The sequence below is a fragment of the Sarcophilus harrisii genome, chromosome 1 (genome assembly GCF_902635505.1).
Source record: "Sarcophilus harrisii chromosome 1, mSarHar1.11, whole genome shotgun sequence".
NCBI classification, from domain to species: Eukaryota; Metazoa; Chordata; class Mammalia; order Dasyuromorphia; family Dasyuridae; genus Sarcophilus; species Sarcophilus harrisii.
This window is the reverse complement of record NC_045426.1, coordinates 380,511,112-380,534,234: the sequence shown is the minus strand read 5'-3', so window position 1 is coordinate 380,534,234 and position 23,123 is coordinate 380,511,112. Positions and strand designations below refer to the sequence as shown.

At 33.5% G+C, this 23,123-nt stretch overlaps 1 protein-coding gene across 8 annotated transcripts in view; it reads left to right on the top strand.

Annotated features, from left to right (window-relative positions):
* The window catches only part of FHOD3 (formin homology 2 domain containing 3), a 638,119-nt gene that overhangs the window by 110,458 nt on the left and 504,538 nt on the right, over positions 1-23,123 (top strand). For all 8 annotated transcript variants that reach the window (XM_031946054.1, XM_031946051.1, XM_031946049.1 and 5 more), the window contains exon 3: positions 20,160-20,224. In XM_031946054.1, the coding sequence (XP_031801914.1) occupies positions 20,160-20,224 (65 nt within the window). The remainder of the gene's footprint in view (positions 1-20,159; positions 20,225-23,123) is intronic.

Below are 23,123 nucleotides of genomic sequence, written 5' to 3'. Positions count from 1 at the left end.
GTGTGTTGAGCTGGGGAAACTATCACAAGTTTAAAATTCTCTGTGGCTATATATTGATTTAAAAAACCATGGCTCACAAACTTCCACTGAAATATTTACTATTATCAGTCACCTAGAGGATATAGTTAATTCAAAGCAAAATCATTGAATAAAATTGTACAGTCAAGAATAGTAGCAATAGAACTTTTTGATCACAGATTATAAATCACCACTGGGAAGAATAGACATACAGAAGGAACACTTGAGTGAACATTTGTGGAGAGGCATCTCCTATCTCAGAGACAGCAGAACCATTTATGTCTTCAGGTATAGTTACATTGCTCCCCTTCGGCTTGCTCTTCGTTTTTCTTTTCTGGAATGCAGCCTTTACTAGCTAACATCCTCCCTTCTGAGCAAATGGCATGTAGTCCCTATCCAGGTATTTCTCATTCCTTGTCTCTTGTAAACATTGCTTTATGGTATTTTATTGGTCCTTTGGTTCCTATAGCTCCCTCTTAGGTAGTAGATTCATTGGACACTAATGACATTGGACATTGGACACTGAAACTACATCTTACTGGCTTTGGCTAAAGTTTTCAGCTTAGGTATTTCTTCTTACTCTTAAAGAGTGAAGGGAGGGGTGTGTGTGGTTCTTCTGTCTACCTTTTAGCACTTTTTTGAAAAGCAGAGATATCATACAACTAGTTATCAGAAAGGTAAAACAAAATTAAAACCCTAAAAATGCCTTTTATCCCCTTTTGGGTGAGTCTGTCTTCTCTTTCTAACTTGCCTATATTAGGCATTTCCTCTCCAAAATGAGATTCTTAGTTCTGGGTGTCAAGCTATAGAAAACAGATTAGGCCACCTGCCAAGTAATGCATGTAGATTTTGTCTCTATCATTAGCTTCTTGATCATTAAGGACAATGTCTCCATCTTATTTGACTTAGAGTTAGAAGATCCCTTCAACATCTGATTGTCAGACTTTACCCCTTCGGTATCAATAACCTTTAGAGATTGCCTTTCCAAAAGATTATCAAGAATTATTTGGACTTGAGATCTTTGATTTTTCTTATTTCTGGGATTCTTTTGTTTTTTATGCAAGTGAGTAGAAGGAATAAAGGAAGAGATCCAGGAAAAACTGCTTGGTGGTATATTCCTTCAGTACTTTAGTTTTCTGCCTTTAACATATGCATATATACTATGCCTCAAGTCTTTTCAGGCTTTGAATATAATCTACATACAAGGACAGAAAAAACAGAGGGTCTATAGAAGGATAGCCAAAGATATTTAGAGCAACAAGGAGAAATATTTGTATAAGTTTCTGAGTTAATTATAAAAACTTAAAAATTTTGAATTGTAGTTTTTGGAATGTTAACATTGTTCTTCAACATAATGATTAGCTACTGTTCAAAATTTTCAACTGCCCTTTTTCCCCTTTGATCTTTAAATGTTCTGCCTTGAAAATAATAACCACAGCAGGACATGACCCCAAGGGGGAAATTCTTCTCTTGGCTACAGCTATGGTGGCCAGAGCAATATCATCTGCCTGGGCTAGATGAAATCAGGCCAAGTATCAGATATAACCTTCATGGTGAAGCTTTCCTGCCTTGGGTAAAAAGATTGTTTTGCTTTTCTAGGAGGCAAAATTTATACCTTAAAAAAATTAAATTTGTAAAAGGTTTTGAGTGGTATCCATTTCATCTTTGGTTAATGGGCTTTTTAGAAATAGAAGTTATGTTGAACTTCATATATTGTTTAATGAAAAAATGTATATCATGTGCTCTGTGATTTATATTTTGTGATTCAGTCACAAAGGGACTTCCTGTGCCATTTCTTATAAAAAATGTTCCCTTAGGAGAGAGGCACTAGAACTGGTACTGGTACACATGATTATCCAGCAAATACTATTTGGCTAAACTCATTCCATCTAAGACCATAAAAATTATTATAGGATATGACTGTCTATGCTGAGAAATCTGAGTGTCTTGAAAGGTTCCTTTAACAATGCAATCACGTACTCGGCACATATGCTTTGCATTAAATTTTCCCTGAATTTAGTGTCTGTTTTAGATAGTCATCCCATAATGGCAGAGTTGTGTCATTCATTGGCATTATGTATGGGCAGTCCAGGCTGATGCTACTGATTCAGGAAGATAATTTGAGTCAGAAACCAACCAAGTTTTCTCTGGCAGTAGTGGTACAGTGTGATAGAAATAGAATCTGATTCTCTCAAGAGAGGTTCAGGTCAAGCTAAGCTGATTGCTAGATGATCCCATTTTGTTACCTGATACATTATATTCCTTCTACACTGCAAATGGGACTGCCAGAGAGAAGTAGATATTGAGCCTAAAAAAAAAAATCACAATAATATCAGTGAAAGGATACAATTCTCAAAATACTTTATGGTGAAGTTTTGTTGAATATTTGTTTTAAAAAGGAGCTAATTATTTTAATGTTGATTAAATCACCTGACTCTTAATTAGTTCCATGTTTTAAGGATGTTCTATACCAAGCAAAAGAAGTAAACAGTTAGGCAAATTCACATTTTTCCCCTTTATAGTACATCAGCATATTTCTCTCTCTCTCTCTCTCTCTCTCTCTCTCTCTCTCTGTCTCTCTCTGTCTCTCTCTCTCTCCCATTACCCCAATTATTTCTTTTTTCTCTCTTTCTGTTTCACTTAAAAAAAAACAGGTAGGTGGCAGCTAGATGATGCAAAGGATACAGTACTGGCCCTGGGTTCAGGAGGACCTGAGTTCAAATCTGGCCTCAGACACTTAATACTTCCTAGCTGTGTGACCCTGGGCAAGTCACTTAATCCCAATTGCCTCACAGAAGAAAAAAAAAGATTCAAAAATAGGCAATACTGATACATTTTTTTGATCACCAGTATCCCTGGGTTTCAGAAGTACAAAAATAACAACAACAACCCAAAAAATAAGGTATGCAGTTGAGGAGCTCCAGTCCAATCTTAACAAACTCTTAACACAAAAATATGGGGAAAGAATGGAGGAATTGATAGTGATGTATTATAACCATTTCCTAAGGAAATTTACCCAAAGTTACAATGGCCACAAAGAACTGGAAAAACCTAGAAACAGCAAAGGCCTACAGAAATTTGATTTTCTTGACAAGTGAAAAAATATGGTCGGCAGGTACAATGATGGTTTAGAGTATAAATTCATTTGTAAAAATTTACAGAAGATAGTAGATCATAAACAGTGTCACTTAATTAAATAGCGAGTAGAATAAAGAAAGCCAAATTACTAGTAAATTAGACAAGAGATCCAACTAAGCCAGTGAATATATCCCTAGAACACTTGGGAATGACTTAGAAAGGAGAATAAAGAATGGACAGAACTGAAATGACCAAACAGCATCCACACATAGACTCATTCATTCTTGCAAATTAATTCCTTCAGGTTCTCCATTTGACAACAAAGGAGCTATATTTAATTTGGCAAGGTTTTCTTTTGGTCCATTAGTGCAAAGAAGTGTCATACAAGTAATCTAGTAGTGTTTTGAAATGATACTGAATTATAGCCACATAGCAAGGAGGAAAGAACAAGTATAGGACTGTGGGTTAATTATTTAATCTCTGAACCTCAGTTTCCTTAACTCAATGATTGGGATAAAAATCCTTTTACTCTTTCCTCACCGGACTGTTGTAAAATTTAAATATGATAATGTTTTAAGGAACTTTGAAAGTTATTAAGTTCTGTCTAAATGTCACTTATTATCGCCATCGACATGATAGCAGCAAGTCTGATTCTCATCAATTTTTTCACTTCAGCATTACTTTTTTTCAAAATGAGTTTTATTGATGCCTTTTGCTTTTACAATTTGGTGATTTCCCTCCATTTCCCAACTACTCCTGGAGAATCAAATCCTTGATTTGAAGGAAAAATAGGCAAAAAAAGACCCATTGAGAGCAACCACATCTGCAGAATTACAGGCAGCACATAGGAATTTTGTCCTTATGTGGCCCAGAAATAGTCACATGATTTATATCAAATGTAAATTTTTTTTGGGGGGGGTAGAGGGAAGCAATTAGCTGGAAGCCCATCATCTCCAAATGGGATAATGTCTTCAAATTCCCCTATGTGGTTATAACTTTAGCAATACCATTTAAAAAATATTTATGAAGGCCATTAAACTTGCTTGTAATTGTTAATTTAGCTTTATTGTTGTGATGGTGATGATGATGGTTGTTTATGTCTATTTTGGAGAAGAGACAGGAGGGTATAAAAACATTATGTGGCTTTTGGAACCTAACCTTGTAAGTCAGTGTGACCCAGCCAAGGTTAGAATTCCCCAGATTCTAATCCTTTGCCTCTTGGTAACAAATCCCTGATGATGAGTAGATTAAGCTAGTGGAAGTTATGGTTCACTGTGTGCTCGTTAGCTCAAAAGTGCTGAAATGAACATTGCTATTGTGGGCCTGGTTTTCTTATTTAGCTTTTGCAAAAACCTTTGCCTGATTTAGAGCAGCTATGACCCCTTAATAATCAATGGTTAAATGTCAATCATACGTGGACCAAGAGTTTCTAGGGATAGTGGTCCAATATATTCATGGATATCATTTGGAGAGAAGCAGTTCATTCAAAGCTCCATTCCAGTATGAATTTCTGTCTATTGCCTGTAAACAGTAATTTCTTAAAGCTCTGCACTTAAATTAGTTTTGGGCTCTCGCTTTTCCGCTCTCTCCTTTTTCTTTTTTCTTTTTCTTTTGTTGTCTTCCTCCCTATTCCTCTCCCATCCCTCCACCTTATATTATATCTCTGTCTTTTTCTCCCTTTTCCCTTTCTTTTCTTCCTTCTCTCTTTCCCTCTTTTCCCTTTCTCTTGTGTCTGTCCCTCTGTATCTTTTTATTTGTTTATTTCTGTTTCTATTTATCATGCTCTCTTTCTGTCTGTCTGTCTATTTCTGTTTGTCTCTCTGTCTCTCTTCTCTGTCTATTTCTCTCTGTCTCTGTCTTTGTATCTGTCTCTATCTCTGTCTTTCTCTCTCTTTTAATTTTGGGGGAATAGTGACCTAACAAAATAAAGAATAAATATGAGACATTGTATCATGCTTTTATTTTTGAGTCATTTTATGGATCTTCCAAAATTTACCAGGGGGCATAAACTATTAGGGTATTTTGGTTAATAGGCAGAGTCAAAGTATAGTGTATTCTTTGGTTTACTGAATTTTCTGGTTCACTGAAGGGAAACTCATTTATGTAACAAAACTAGCAGATTCCCAGTGATGGAGAACAAGACTGGAACAAGAATCTGTTTTGCTTGCTTCTTTCATCTTAAGCACTAGTTGTATTCTCAGTTATTTATTTTTTTTTTCAGAAAAATAGGAACTTTATCAAGTGTAAATCTTCATTCAAGTAGCCAGTTTATTAGCTTTACTGTCAGCACACTTTGAATGGAGCCCTATTAAAATATAAAATGAGAGCTGTGTCTGATGACTTTAGCAAAGTGGAAAAAGAAAAAAAAACCTATTCTCTAAACTGCCCAGAGGTAAAAAGTAAACTGTTCATGAAGTCTATAAAATGGGTTATTAAGAAAAAGCTTGATTGGAAACATGAGAAAGCATTTATTAGAGTAATCAGTTTTAAAGAGGTAGTGATGATAACATAAAACTGAACTTTTTGGGAGTTATTCATCTATCAGAATAAAAGTTTTCAACTTAGGTTCTATGGACTTATTATTTTAGAATTTCTAAATAACTATTTCAGTACAGTTGATTTCCTTTGTAATCCCCTATATCTTTTATTTTTGTGCACATAAAAACATTATTCTGAGAAGAGAGTTAATGAGTTTTACCCAACTAATATGATAATATAATTTTTTCATAACTGATTAGAAATCTGAACCCATATTTTCCATTAAACCCCAAAATGCAATTTTTATTTTTTGAAACAAATCACAGAAATATTTATTAAAATATATTTTTATTTAAAAATATTGAACACTTAAAAACCCCTCAAATTAAGCATTTCCATATACAAAGAACAGGAGAAAAGAAAAAAAAAGATTATATATTGCCTATTACATTAAGGATCAAATATAAAATGCTCTATTTAGCAATTAAAGCTGTCACGGTCTTCCTCTTTTTTCTTTCCAGGCCTCTTACATTTTATTTTCCTGAAACACCTAGCCTTATACACTCCATTTCCTAACTGCTTTTTCAATAATATTGATTTCCTTGATTTCCTGAATGTTCTCCTTCTTTCCTTCGCTTCTCTAGTTCCTTTCAGTAAGAATGACCCTGGACAAATCTGTTTGTCTCAGTTTCTTTACTTGTAAAATATTGATAATAATAGCCCCTACCTATAAGAATTATTAGAAAGATTAAATGAGATGATAAATGGAAAGGGCTTAAAATAAGTGCTTGGCATATAGTGTGTTATATATATTATTGATGATGATAATGATGACTACAACTGTGGCTTTCTTGATACATGAACTCTCTGGCTGCTTGCAGTATTTTTCTTTTACCTGAAAGCTTTGGATTTTGGCAATAATATTCCTGAGAATTTTCTTTTTTTTCAGGAAGTAACCATGGATTCTTTGTTCTTTCATTTCCCACCTTGGTTCTAATAGGTTTGAGAAGTTTTCATTTATGATTTTTAAATATACCATATCCAGATATATTTTATGGTCATGGTTTTTAGTCTTAGATAAACTCTTCATGTTTTATTTTCCAGGCAGGTTTTTATAGGAGATGAATTACATTTTCCATTTTTTTTCTCTTTTGATTTTGTCGCAACATTTCTTATGATCTTATGGAGCCACTGATTTCTGCTTAATCATTCTAATTTTTAGAAAATTTGGTACTTAGGTAAGTTATTGTATATCCTGTACTATTCATTCTCCTTAGAATTTTTTCCCCTTTAGAGTTCTCATTTCACTTCCAATTATTTTAATTAGCATTCTCATTTCACTTACAGTATCATTTTAAAACTTTTATTCCTTATAGAAATGATATGTGAGAGCTTTGTTCTTGTTTGGAACTTTGCCTATTTCTTTTCTTCTCAGTATGTGGCTTAGGAATCCCTAGATCTTTTTTTTTTTTTTTAAATCATCATTTCAGCAAGTGCTCTATACTTGTTCATATGGCTCTCAAATTTTCCTGCCCTACCTTGCCCAGATTGACCGGAAACCACTCAACATGATGGAGTTCTTCTTCTGACATTGTGAGGATACCAATGAATCATTCAGGCTTTTAATCTAATCATTTGCCATTGATACATACATGCATATACACACAGATCCAGCTCTTCTCTTTACCTTATACGGTTTTTTGGGTTTTGTTTTTTGCCCAATAATGATTGTCTTCAAAATTTCATATTGCTTATATGTTGTAACCTATGATTAGATATAATATATCTCTCCTTTGGTGTTTGTGTGGAATTCAATTTCAATTCTATGATATCTGTTGTGCTCCATGCATTACAGCCATAAAGCAACATCAGCAGAATGCTGAAAAATATTTTAGAACTTGTGGTCATTAGAGAACATTTTCTGTGTCCTGAAGGCAACTCAGCCTTTTTAATTCTGGGCTCAGCTTATTATCCACTTATATTATCTATAATCAGTATGGTCATACTGATAGACAAGTTTTGTACATTCTTCATTCAAATACATTTTATAATCTAGTAATAGACACTTTTTATCCATTTGGTCTTTTCTGAATAGATTATCAAGCCAAACTCTTTTGAAGGGTCATATATTTCTTCTAGAAGGTTTTGAGGAAACCACCAGAATGTCATTCAAATGAATGTCATTTAAGAACAAGAAAATGTACACAATATCACCATCCCAATGGGTAGTTAAGGAGTAGAGCTGGAGAAGTGAAAGAAAAGGAATTGGATTGAGGTAACCAGGAGACTGCGGTAGGATATTGATAAATACAATAAATGTCTGATCTCTGGATAAATTCCAGACTTATTGCTTCATGAAAGTTTTTATCATGATACTGTTGTCAGCATCAGTGTTAGAAAGCATAATCTCTTTTTGGATAAAATGCTAATACTAAATGACATAAAAGGAGATGTGTCTTACTTCCCTTCCTGTTTTGTAACTTACATTTAAAAATAACTTGGTAGAATTATTAAATAAGCTGGATTCCTGATCTCCAGTCATAGCAAAGGGAATTTTCCTCTCTACTGAGAACTTTGCTTTGTTTTATGGAAGAATAAATTTTTAGCAAACCCCTTCACTAATTATTGTCAGAGAGAGAGAAGATTAGTTTCAATTATGCTAAAAATCTAAGAGCATTCTATATGTCAGGCACTTCCTAACATTTAAATACCAAACAACCCAGTCCAACTGGCAAATTCATTCAGTTATTTGGCAAAGATGCATTTTGCAGCTAACTTGTTATGACCAGACTATTAATATGCATTGGTCCTACTCAACATCTGTCAGAGATCCTAATAATAAGATTATTTTACAGCTGAGGTGGTCAATTGGTAACACCTGTCTGTAAAATTATCCAAACCCACACTGTTACTTCGGTGTTTTGTGATACATGGAACTCTGCAAATTTAACTAAGTGTTTTTCTAAAGACTCAAGCACGTTTATACTTTTAGATAAAAGTTTGGCCTTGTCTATAGCCACATTTTAATGCATCTCTGAAAGATAATGGGATGGCCCTCAATCCAAACAAAAATATAAGTCAGGCCTGAATGTTCAGAGTGAGTTATCAGCTAGCTTCTGCAGTCTAATATTCAAAGGAAATGAATCCTTCTTCAATTCACAACAAAATTTTTCACCATTGGGGCACTTATCAAAGATTTCAACTATTAATTGATTGGGATCTGGCACTTGCCAAAAGCTCACTTGAGACATATGCTGTTTGAAAGAATGCACATTTTAGATGGGTAAACAGTCCATTTCTCTAATTTTGTTAAACTGGAATCTTTATTAAGTTAGATCATTTGAAATAAATGTACCTGGATCATATTATGTTAGTTGCCATCATCTTTAAAGTCTTGGAATTCTAAATGCTTCTATTCAGCATTAGAAAGTTGATAGTAAAAAAAAGTATCCTTTTGATGAAATTTTTTATTTGTTTTGAAAAGTTGCTTTTGAAGGGGTTGTCTTTTGTTATCTAATATCCCTTAGAGGAAACTTCCTATAATAAATTTCTTTTTGAATTAAATACCAGGGGAAAGTTTATTTCTCTAGGTAACTCTGTATATACTATCACTTTAGGAGTAACAGATAATGTTAAATCACAAAGTTGTAGTTTAAAAAATCTGGCAGATCAGGCTTTAACAGTGTAACAATGTTAAATTTAATAGGCAAAACTGCTGTTACATATCAGGTATGATATGGTCATACATGAACTTTAGAAAGATCATTTTGGAAGTTTGTTTAAGATGGACTGGAGTGGGGAGAATTTTTGTGATAGGGAAAGTAATGACATTATTGGAAAAATCAAGGTGATATGATCATGTTCTAGATTCAAGTTGAGGGGCTATGAGAAGAGAGAATGGGACATATGTGAAAAATATAGTTAGAAATGACAAGCTTATGCAGCATATTAATTATGTGGGGTGAGTGAAAATGAAAATTTAAGAATGATCTGGAGGTTGTGAGTTTGGGTAACTAGAAGAAAGTTGGTGCCTTTGATAGTAATGGAAGGCAGCTATGCTCACCACTATACCATCAATGCCCTTTGAAAGTAATGGGAAAGTGTACATGGTACCAGTAATCTAGGTTACTGGGAAGACTGAGGCTTGTGTATTTCTTGAACTTGGGAGTGTGAGATGCAGTGGGATGTGCTTTTCACATTCCTAAACTAAATTTAGCATTGATATAGTAAACTCCCTTGAATTTGCTTCTAGCCTGTGAGCAATAAGGAGATCCAGTCTCCCCTGCAAAAATAAAAGTGGCTTTAAGGGGAAAGATAATGATTTCTCTTTTAAATGTGTTGAGTTTGGAAAACATATGAGGAATCACATTTGATATACCCAAGACTATGACATGGATCTAGCACTTACGTGATAGGTTAAAGCTGGATAAAGTCATCTGCATAGAGATTATAACAGTTCATTAGAGTGGATGAGAGTCATTCTGTGAGAGAGTATATAGAGAAAAGAAAACAGAACGGAGTCTTAGATTCCAACTCCATTTGAGGAAAAAACAGAAAAGGAGACTCATGATGTTTGATCTGGAGAACAGAATACCTTGGCTAATTATTTCAAGTATTTTAAGGACTATTACATAGACCATGACATAAACTTGTTTTCCTTGTCCCCAGCAGTGGGGTAAAAGTTTCTAAGTAGTATATTTTAAATCAATATATATTTTAAAAGACTTGGTATAGTAGATAGAGTATTGGATTTAGAGCTAGGGAAATCTGTGTTCAAATTCCACCTTAAACATTAGTCATGTCATCTTGGACAATCCACCTAATTATGTGCCTTTCATTTATTAAGTGGGTATGCAAAAGAGATTTAAAAAAAGGAAAATGACCTATATTTACAAAAAATATTCATAGCAACTCTCTTTTCAGAGTAACAAAATTGGAAATTGAGCATATGCCCATAAATTAGGACTTATTAAACTATGATGTATATTTATGATGAAATATTATTGTTCTATGGGGAATGATGAGTAGGATGCTCTCAGGAAAAAAAAACCTGGAAAGTCCTCTATGAATTCAAGCAATGTGAAATATACTGTATATAAAGTAATAGCAATGTTCTAGGATGACCAGCTGTAAATAACTTTGCTATTCTCAGTAGTACAATTATACATGACTACTTTGAAGGACTTATAATGAAAAATCCTAGCCATACCCAGAGAAGGAACTGATTGTGTCTGAATACAAATTGAAGCATTCTCTCTCTCTCTCTCTCTCTCTCTCTCTCTCTCTCTCTCTCTCTCTCTCTTTTTAAACAATTTTTCTTGAGGGTTTTTTATTTTCATTAAGATGGGAGAATCATGGTTTTTTTTTTCACAATTTGACTTTTATGGAAATGTTTTGTATTGCTTCCTAAGTAGTTTCTTAATTGTGAGTGGGGATAATGGGGAGAATCTAGAACTCAACAATTTTAAAAACAAATGTAAAACAAATTTTTTTGGTTTGAATATAATTGGGAGAAAATATTAAATAAATAAAATAAAACAGAAAAAAATTAAGTGAGTAGGATACTAGGGCATTCATAGTGTTGGGTTCTTGTGAGGATCAGATAAGATAAATAATGTAATTGTTGTTCTTCAGTCTTTTTAAGTTATGTCCAATCTTCATGACCTCCATTTGGGGTTTTCTTGGCAAGATACTAGAGTGATTTGCCGTTTCCTTCTCCAGCTCATTTTACAGATAAGGAACTAAGGTAAACTGGATTAGGTGACTTGCCCTGGATCACACAGCTAGTAAATGTCTGAGACCAAATTTGAACTCAGGAAGATTAGCTTTCCTCACTCCAGGCCCAGCACTGTATCACCTAGTTATCCTAATATAAGGTAAAGTGTTTTGCAAACTTCAAAGTGCTATCTATATAAATGTGAGTCATTATAATTAACTCTTAAAATACTGCCTTACAAGGTATTCGTAGTATTCTATATTGAAGTTCTTTAAGTACAGGTTACATGACCATTTGTCAGTGTTATTGTAAAGGGAATTTCTGTACAAACCTATGCTTTTAGGCTCTGTCATATTCTGAAATTCTATGAATCTCTTATAATTGTTCTTTCTACCTCTAGTCATCACACACACACACACACACACACACACACAACCTCTAATCTTAAAAAACTAATTTTTATTATATTATTCTCCTGCTTTAAATAAAACAAAATATGGCCTTTAAGAATTTCCTATTTTCTATAGGATCAAGTTCAGTCTCTTTTCCCCATTTAGTCCCAAACTATCTTTTCAGTTGTATCTTCTGTTACTCTGCTTTCTGAATCCTCTACCCTTGCTAAATTGTTCTGTGCACCACTCTCCTATCATATCTTGTGTTTTTTATTTCTGAAGTTTTGTTCCTATCATTTCCCCTCTTGAGAATGCCTTTTTGACATTTATCTTATCTCTTCTTCAAGGCAGAGCTTAGAATCTTGCTGTTCTTCCTTCAGCTTCCTCAGTCTTTAGTAAAAGAATCTTCTTTGAGTAATTGCATAATTTTAAAATTTTCATTCATTTGACTGTGAATCCTATTAAATCAGGGGAAATATCTCATTTAATGTAGATGTGTTGAATTATCACTTGTATTTAATTTAACTTTGCAAATATATATTTCATATATGTATATATATATATATATATATATATATATATAGTTCTATTATTCCTTTGCCACGATTATAATACCATTGAGGTAGTTTCATATGTGTATACATATATATATATATATTTATATATTTCTCTTATTACTTTACCAAGATTATAATAACCCTTGAAGGTAGTTTGTGTTTCTTATACTTCTTTGTATCTATAATAGTTTTTAGCATAGTGTCTACATGTTAGATACTTGTCTGATAATTATTGATGGTCTCAACTCTCCCTTTAAATAGGGAAAGTGTATAAATTAAATTAAATTTAAAGTTAATCTTTATCTGGGATTGAGTTGGAGAGGGAATGAAAATGATAATCTAGAGAGTTGAGAACCAGTTAAGACACTCCATCTCCAAATTGGGCATTTTCATCGGCTGTTCTTCATGCTTGGAATACTTTTTCTCCTCATTTACATCTTCTGATTTCCTTCAAGTCCTAGAAAAAAGCCCATTATCTATGAAAAATCCTTTCCTGAGCCTTCTAACCCTGTCAGTAGTGCCTTTTCCCTGTTGATTACTTACCATTTAGCCTGTATATATCTAGTTTATACATAGTTCACATAGTCTGCCTCTTTACACTAAGGCCTTTTGAGAGAAGGGACTAACTTTTGCCTTACTTCATAGTGCCAGGCATATTCTAGGCACTTAATATTTGCATACTTTGACTTGTAGAAGTAGTAGTTTAAGCTAGAGTACCTGAGGGAGAGCTTCAATTCTAGTTCAATCAGTCAGTAAGCATTTATCAAGCACTTACATATATTCCAGGAGCTCTGTAAAACACAAGGGCTATAAAGAAAGACAAAAATTTGGTTCCTTCCTGCAAGGAGGTCATATTCCAATGGGAAATGCAAATAGTTGTACATATTAGATATATACAGAGTAGATGAAAGATAATTTTAGAGAGAAGGCACAGAATTAAGCAATATCAACAGAAGTCATTCAATGGGAACTCAAGATGGGTTCAACATGAGAAACATTCTGCTGTCTTTCCAAGGGACAACCACTGATCCTTTTCTACATTTGAACAAATATCCCAGAAGTGGGAGGAAGATTATAACACCTGCCTAATTAAAACTAAGCTGCCTAAAGTACATAAAAATAACTGGAAACACTGGAGCGTGAAGAGAAAGAGATTTAAAGAGAAGCATTAGAACAATACTTCTCAAGCCAAATTATATTAAAGCTTTCTAAAATATCTAAATTCTTTATCAAAACCCCTCCAGAGACACTCAGTTGCAGGGATCAGGAGTCAAGGAAAGGAAGCTGGTGTGATGGGAAGAAGAGTTAGTATTTTAAATTTAAAAGGGAAGATGTTGGGTCATAAAGTTTGTGGGCCAATAGATATTTGCCACAGACTATTTGGAAAGTATTGGGTTAGAAGATCTAGAATATATTTGCACCTGGGTTCTAATTCCAACTATGTCATCAACCAATAGTGTAACCTCTGTTTCTATTTATTCATCGACTCTATGATGGGATTAGAAAAGTTTTAGCTTCCTTTGTGTGTGTTGAAGTTATTGCAATTTGCTGCTTTGAAGTGACCATCCTTTGTTAGATTTGAGCAAATGAATGCTATATCCATTTTTGTTTTTAATGTTTCCCAGGGCATCACATCACAAGGCAAGTCCTTAGGACCATAGTTCTAAACTCAGGTTTTCCTGCATTCAAGAGTATCTTAAACTATTTCAAGGCTTGGCATTTAATTATGCAATTATGCATGGTGGTGAATTTTTTGTTACCTTATTTAAAAAATACATACCATACTTGAAGGGCACTATTTTTTCAAGGGGGAGTGGCAAGGAATAATATTTGCACAGAATTGCTTTGCTTGAAAATAGTGTCTATATTCTCTTCTTCTGACTGGGATTCTCCAACCCACAAGTTGGGAGATTGGTTTTGGTGGGTTTCATGGCAGCTATACAGACCTTACTTTAAAATTGATGTTCATAATTAAGGTTTTGGGGCCTAAATTATACCCAACAACCCCCTAATTTTCAACAAAATATATTATGTGTATCTATGAATTTCTGGCAATGTAAAATGATGTGGTAGGTGGTTTTAGTTGTTAGCTATCATAGCATTTTATATCTGGAAGGGACCCTAGAGATCATTTAGCCTAATCCCCTCATTTTTGCAGATGATGAAATTGAGACCTGGAGAAGTTAAGAGACCTATTCAGGATCACATAGCTAGTTAGTAGTATAACAAAGACTAGGTCCCCTGACTCTTTCCACTGTGCTACTGTTGCTAATAAAATGATACATCATAATGAATAGAATTAAAAAGTAGAGAAAGGGAGAATAATTAACCTAGAATTCTCAAGTGTGCAGCCAAGACTAAGAACTGAATTTAATTTGGAAAGGGAGTTTGCATAATTAGTCTATGCTCTTCAGATGAAATTACATGGTATTTCCCAAAGTAAAAAAGAGAAAGTTTTTCTTGGGCTGATATAAAGTGCAGACTAACTCCCTGGAGGGCCTCAGGATCAGTCAGAGTCCAGATCAATCAAAATCCTTGATCTTTAAGGGGAGAAGTGAAGGAGGCAGGCAAACTGCCATGTGACTTGCCAAAGATGAATCCTGGACTCTGGAGTCGAGAGCCTCAAGCCTCTCTCCTCCTTGTCCTGTAGCCCAGTGATTCTGACCCGTGTCCCCCCAGCCCTCCAATCCTTGCCTAAGATTACCTCACCACCACACATTCAGCAAGCACCAATGGTGAGGAGAGCCATCACATCATCATCTATCTCACATCGAATAGGTAATTAGCCTTAAGTGCTTGGCTACCTCAGATTCAAGTATACCTTTCCAGAGTTTCAGACCTCTATAGGCTGATGGTCACTTGAATTCATCATAATAAATAGCCAATGTGTGCTTTTTGACCTTTTGAAGAAGATGCTTATTCTTGACACTTTAGAAACAGAAATGAAATGAGCATATTTAAAAAACCTGTCTGGACTTGTCACATGATGGTGATTCCAGCACAGATTGACCTTCACTTCTAGTTTACTTCTATATATCATTTATTTTTCATAGAATTACTGTTGACAATAATAATTTGTTGGAAGAGATATTCATAAAGCCAAGATTTGGAAAGGACCCTTGAAGCCACTTAATTCAAAATCACAATTAACCTTTGCCTGGACACCACCTGTGAAAGGGAATACAACAAGGCAGAAAAAGACTCTAATGGAAAATCATTAGAATACTCTCTTTAGATTCCATTCATTAATAAACATTCCCTGGTTCCTGTCATTCAACTATGAATCAAACTAACTGGACACTGTTGATGTTTCTCCCTTCTCTTTGCAAGTTTAAATATTTTTCTGATGTCTAGTTATAATGTATCCTAATCATTGCCTTAATTCACCAGGTTAGTAAATCTGTCAATGAAGGAAGTGAAGTTAGTTTGAAATTTATTCTTATAAATCATTTATTTAATAATCTACTTTAGAATTTTGCTGGAACTTTACATCACATTAATCGTTTTATAATTTCAAGAATACTCACTTTCACCACCTCTCCCTTTTAAAATCAGGACATTTACTCATAGGATCACAGATTTGGAGCTTGAAACAATCTTTTAAGCTATCATACAAGTCACTTATTGCATAGAAGAGCAAATTGAAACACAGAAAAGTTGAGAAGTTACTCAAATTCAAACACCTGGTATTTGAGGCAAGATTTGAAGCCAGGTCTTCTTAACTTCTAGATCTGCTATATCATCATTTATCCACATTACAACACATCCCCCCATTCTCATGACTTCTCTTGTGTTTTTCTTCATCTATTCTCCAGATCAGTTGTTTTTCTTTTAAGATGTTTCATAATCTCTTCTATTTTTTCATTCCTTGTATTTTGTTTTATTATTTTTTGGTCTCTTTTAACTCTGTTGCCTTCCCCTTGATCAATTTTAATTTTCTTTTTTTCCTTTTTTTAAATAATAACTTTTTATTTTCAAAATACATGCAAATATAGTTTTGAACATTCACCCTCGCAAAACCTTGTCTTCCAAATTTTTCTTCCTTGCCTTCCCCCCTCCCCAGGCATTTTCACTCTTTTTTTGTTGTTGGTTTGAATTTTATTTTCTTTCTCATTTTCCCCCTTTTGATATGATTTTTCTTGTGCAGCAAGATAATTGTATAAATATGTAAACATTGGATTTAGTGTATCTTTTTAACATGTTTAACATATATTGGATTACTTGCCATCTAGGTGGAGGGAAGGAAGGGGGGGATTTGGAACACAAGATTTTGTAAGGTTCAGTATTGAAAAATTATCCTGCATATATTTTGAAAATAAAAAGCTTTAATAAAAAAAATAGGAGAGAAGAGCAGAAACTGAGACTATAGGGGCCTTAGGTACAGCAGAATTTTGGTTTAATGTGGGTGGAAAAATCTTGAAAATTTTTGCAGGGATTGTAGTAGGAAATTGATAAGACATGAAGATAAATTTCTTCTAAGAGCAGTAAAGAACCAGTTGTTAATATTAAATGGCATAAATTTATGGTGGAATTTATCTTGTATCTAATGAAGAGCCATAAAACATTTTGAAACTGTGTAGTGACCCATTAACAGCGGAGTTTTAGGAAGTTTAATTTGTCAGTATTGCATAGAATGAATGTTGGTGGGTAGGCCAATAGATTAGGACAGGAAGTTAGGAGATGACAACAAGATTAATCAGAAGACCTATGATAATTTAAGCATAACATTTCTTGAAACTCCTTTTTGATCTCTCTGGTGCCATTCTACCCTCATTTTCTAATTCCTTGGTCCTCTTTTTCTTTTACTGCTTGGTAGAAGAGTAATGAAAACTTACAGTTTTGGTAGTGACATAAAATTTCTAAAGATCAGTGAAGTACCTAGGAATATTTGTCCCTGTTATACTTATGGGAAATCTTGACCTCTGAGAGACTACATTAAACTAATTTTGGCTGAAGATATTGCTTTCGCCTATCCTTTTAGTGTGAATTTTAGCTGATAGTTTGGCTTTGGTTGTAGCATCAAGGACCCTGGGTTCAATTTCTAGCTCTAATCATCTATCTATTAATTTTGTCTTCCTGGGTGAGTAATTTAATTTTCTTAAGCCTGATTCCACTTTTCCAAATCATGATAATGACTTACCTCAGAGGAATCTTGTGAGAAAAATGCTTTACAAAACTTAAATGCCTTAGTGAATCACTTTCAAAGAGTGCAGATTACAGCCCATGCATACCTTCCAATCTTGTGTGATGCTATGACCATGTCCTCCTATAATTTCTCCAGAGAGAATTTACTCAGCCTGCTGAAGGCCTTTCTCTAGATCTTTTAACATTCCATGGGTATAAAAGTACCATTCAGTATGTCCATTTATCATTCACTCTTGGTATACCTCCTTTATTGATTATACATTTTTTTGAATGACAGTGTTCACAGGTGTACATACGTTAATTAAAAAGAATATTCATATGGTTCTGATCAGAGACATTAAAAAAGTGATTATTTACTGATCTTTTCTTGTCCTTGCTTAATTTTGTACCTTTGAGTGTACCATCTTCTATTTTTCTCTTTCAAAACTCAGTTCATGTGCCATTTATTCTGTGATATTCTATGATTTTTACCAGCTATTGATGGTTTCTTCCTCTCTTAAATATCTCAAGCTACTCTATTTGATTTTCCCCATGCTTTTGATTTTTTTAGCTTTTGCTATAGTTACCTGTGTATGTAATCCATCTCTTCATTTTATGAGCTTTTTGATGACAAAGTTTATGTCATTTTTCATTTTTCATTTTTATTTTTTTTAGCATCTAGGACAGTGCTTTGTGTATCTTGAGGTACTTGAAAACTAACTATGGAATCTAATGGAATAAGAAAATTATTTTATTTTCTACAGAAAAGAGAAAGCAAATTATTTTCAGTTATTCACCCGAAGAGTCAAAGTTGGAGAGTCAACAATGTCCTAGGTTCACTTCTGAAATATACTGACTATGTATCTCAATACCCTAGACCATTCTCTAAAATTAAAAATTTCAGATCAACAACTGCTAATTTTTATTGGTATAGGGAATCTCTTTACTTGGAGCTCTCTAGAATAATGAAATCACAAGTCTACATTCTCCCAAAGGTCATTTGAAAACCTGAGAGCTCCATCTATATTTGCCTGATTTCAGAGAAATGCCAGGCACCTTGCCCAATAAATTAACGAACTCTGGAGAGAGGCAACTTATTCTGAGTTACTTTTAGGGTAAATCATATTAGGCTTTGTTTTTTGCAAATGGGAATGATGGGAAGATTTCTTGATATCTTGGGTTGTGCATTATATGTACAGAGTAGTCAGTGGAGTGAGTGTGAGGAGGGCATATATATTAAAATATTTACAGTGAAAGAGATCATCTTTTTTTTCTCAGTAGTATATTATTTTTCCAAATACATGTAAAGATAGTTTTCAGTATTCATTTTTGTAAGACTTTGTGTTCCAATTTTTTCTCCCTCCCTCTCTTACCTTTTCCCCCTTCCCAAGAAAGCAAGCAGTCTGATATAGGTTAAACAAATTTAGGTTGAAAGAGATTATCTTACACTTGAAAGATAAATTTATATATGCCATGTGTCACAGAGCAAAACTATTTTCTATCTGGTCTCACTATCCTTTTCTTTAATGTTGTATTTCCTTTTCTAGAAGTTCTTTTAGGGAAAGAGTGGTAAACTTTCTTTCACAAAATTATGTTATTTCTAAAAATTAACACTCAAAGCCAGGCCATTTTTTGGGGGGGAATGGTGGTATCTTCTGGTATCCAGTACTTTCTTTTGTTTTGTGACTTACTCTGATCTCCATGAAATCAATGGAAATTGCGTGCTTTTCAAAAACAAAATGACAAGTGACACCCTGGGTAGGAATGCCTGAAAGCTCAGCATGAGGAGAGACTCTTAGATTTTGTTTATTTTCAATAATAAGTGAAGTAAGAAGTAACCAATGACACTAAGTGGTTTGATACTCACAATCTTTCTTAGTGCAACCTGTATTTTCCTATATTGATTACTATTATTTTCTAATTGCACTGTCTTGCATTTCCTTAAAATTTTTTATTTCTAGAAATGTAAAAATAGTTGTAAATATTACTTGTTTTGAACAGTTCATGGGTTTTACATCTTGGAAGCAGAATTTAAAATTTTCCCCAAATGGTAAAGCTACAAGTGCATATAAGCCTTGAAAATTAAATATAATTTTCAATTTGGCAACCAGATAAAAATGCCAATCCTTATCAACTCTTTCTTTTCACATGCCATTTATGAAATGGTATTTTAATATAGTCTTTGGGGTTAAATTTAGTATCTGAATACATTTGATTTTTCAACTCTTGAATTCTTTTTTTAAAAAGAAGAAATTGGAAAGAACATTAGGTGTAAAGTTTTCTTGAATTCTCAGGATTTAATAATTTTAAAGGAAAAAAGTTCAAAAGTTCATTGAAACCACTTACTACTTGTAATTGTTGTATAGTTATCAGATATATTCTTCTTCTTATTTTTAAAGTATGCACTGAAGCTGAGCTCCTGTGAGATGCAGCATTTTTTCTGCAATGTTTAAAGTGTTGGACCTGGAGTCAGAAAGAACTGAGTTCAAACAGTTACTAGCTGTGTGACCCTGGGCATATCAACCTCTGCTTCAGTTTCCTCATCTGTTAAATGGAGATAATAATAGTACCTAACTCCCTGGATTTTTGTGAAGATGAAATGATGAAATGATACAATTATATATAATTGTAAAAAGCTTAGTACAGTGCCTGGCACATAAGTGATACATACATGATAATGCATATTGTTATTAATAAAAGAACTAGTGTTATGTTTGTCAGTTCCTGTGCATTGCCCAGAACAAACTTTCTCAGAACTTTTCTCTGGTGCTTATAGTGTGTTTTCACTTTCTTTAGGAGGGGTAAGAAGCATAGTATAATCCTAAGGACCCAACTCTCCGTGAGAGTCCATGCCTGCATTGGTAAGTAGCAAACTTCATATTCTTTTGCAAAGGAAGAGTAATTTTGTCTCCATAGTGACTATTGAAATGTACTTCTGATAACCAACATTTCTGAGAGTAAAATAAAAGAGTTTTTGTCACTTCTATGTGCCTGTTTTCCTTAAGTTAATTGTAACTTTTGTCTTTCGTTGTTATAGACTTAAAAGTAGAATGCTGAAAGTCCATTTTAGCTATGCCATCTTTATCTGCTTAGCTCATGTAGCTTAGATTAAAAGAAACAGCTAAGTTACTGAAACTGCTTTTGGGAGCAGAATAAAACAGATACTCCTTTATATTGATCCATGCTTCACTGATGGAGTTGACCCATGGAGCCAAAGACCTATGATCCCAGCTTTAAGGGAGGGAATGGACTTCTATTTCAAGACACAGAGTCACAGTGAGCAAAGAGTGCCATTGTGCATTTCTGTCTAGTACAAAATGTGTCTTTTATGGGACACTAAGTTCCATGATCTTTCTGAGTTTTTTCTAAGTGGCCTATTTGCTCTTTGCTTTCAAAGAAGATAGAGAGAAGTTCATCTTTCTATGTGAGATCAATCATAGCAAAGATGGTTGTAAATCCTTACTTGTGAATTGTAGTGAATAAGGATTATCAAATACAAAGTGAATACTATGATAGGAAAACAAATGAAAGTGGCTGTGAGAGAGTTCTCAATCAGGAGAATTAATTCATAACTTATAAAAAGCATGATATTTTACTTGCTCAGTGATTTAAGCAGAATGAATCACCCAGGCCATCATGTATGTGAGTTGGACTATTTATTCAATTGGTAGAACATTATTTTACCAATCAGGCAATTAGAATAAAACTTATTATACTTTTAGAAACAGTGATGCTGTGTAGATATAGTCTTGGATCACCTGTAAAACTATGAACTTATTTATCCCTGGTTTTAGAGATCATATTATGGTATTTTAAAAATAAGAGAAGAGAATGGTAATAATTACAATCCCCATAGTACCTACAGGGTTTTCATTCCTGAATGATGTATCTTTTTTGCATTGTAATTAGCTTTTGTTTGTGAATTAAGAATAGACTCACAAATTGCTTATATGAGAATTTGGAAAAGAATCCTTATATCTTGGAATTCTCCATGTTCTTCCATTTTGGTGTTTTGAGTTTAAATTTAGAATACAGGAGATGAATAATTGTGGTTCTCATCAGATTAATCTAACTATAGTGATTTTTGCTTGCTCTATTTTGAACATGAAAGAATTTCTCTCAATCTGTTAGTTGAGCTATTGGTTTAATTGGTAGAGCATTATTTACAAGTCAGAGCATTAGAGTAACTATAAAGTTTGTAGCACTGATGATATTCTAGGATCCTGGAGTAACTAAAACTTATTATCCTGTTTTAGAATAATATGTTTCTTAGATAGAGGCAGAGGTATAAGGGTAACTGTCCCTATCCTGATGTTGTTATTTCTGATATTTAACTTTCCTTTGGTTGATTTCTTGTTGTCCATTAGTATAGCCTCAGATTTTATAGTGAGATAGTTGAAGGAAAAAATCTTATCATGTAATTCTCTTTCTCTCCTTCTGTGTGTGTTGGTTTAAAGTTTGAAAAGAATAAAGATGGTGGCTTAATAGACCTATGTATTTTGCTATGTTTATGGATGAATTTACTTCTAATCTTTTCATTTTTCTATTGGTTTCTAGGTTATACATAGAATTGTTTAGAATGCTAAAGTTTCTATCAAAATAGTAGTCTTTGGTTTTGAGTCATACACATCAAGGAATAAGATTCTTTAGGAGGAGTAAAGTAACTGTTATCTGATTATTATTTCTGTTTAAGTTTACCTATTTGTTTAAAATCATGTCATGTTGCCCATTTTATATAGTCTGTTTTGAGGAATCATTTTTGTTTCTATTTTGTTTTTTTTGGGGATAAATTATAAATAAATTATTGATAAAAGACTTAGAAAATGGTTGGTTTCTATTGATAATGTTTTTTTTTAAATTTAATAGCCTTTTTTAAGGATATATACATAGAATCTGTTTAGCATTAAATTGCCAAACCTTTGTATCCAAATTTTTCACCTTCTATACTCCCAGAAATCTCCTAAATGGCAGGATACAGTAGATTGTTAAATATATTAAAATTATAACTTCAGATAATAATAAGTATATGCCAATTATATATATTTTTGCTGTGAAAAAGAATCAGACTCTGAATTTTGTATATTTGCTTTTTGGAGGAAATCAAAATGAAGATTATTGATAAATATAGGGAAATGTTGGGAATTCATTGTAATGGTTTTTAGTTCAATCTTCATAGCTTTTTTTCTGGATATAGCTATGGTACTTCAGTTCATTAACATTGCAACCTCATTAGCAATGATTTGCTTGATCTCTTCTAAGATGGATGGCCTGATCCAGTCAGAACTGTTCATCATCTAGTATTGAATTACTTAGATAATAATATCTCCTGGTCCTAGCTTATTTCTACAAAGATCAGATTCGTGAATGTCTCTCAGGCCTTTTAGGAAATCATCCGTTGGTGCATAATTCTAGGATAATAATATTGTTCTATATACTCAAATTTTTCTGAAGCTATTCTCCATACTGTCATGGACATCATTCAGTTTCTAGTTTCTAGGTGCCTATCACAGAAAGGCTGCCATCATAATATTCGTTGTACACATAGACTGGTCTCCTTTCCTCTTCTTTACTCAATCTGTCTCTGGATATAATTCTCAGTAGTAAATTTCTGGACTCAATAGTGGTATCCAACAGTTTGGATAACTTTTTAGATAGTTCCAAACTACAGCTCCAAAATGGTTGGATTCGTTCTTTAACTCCACCAACAAGTACGAGATCAATGTCCTAATTTTTCCACATTCCCTCTCAAATCAATCTCAT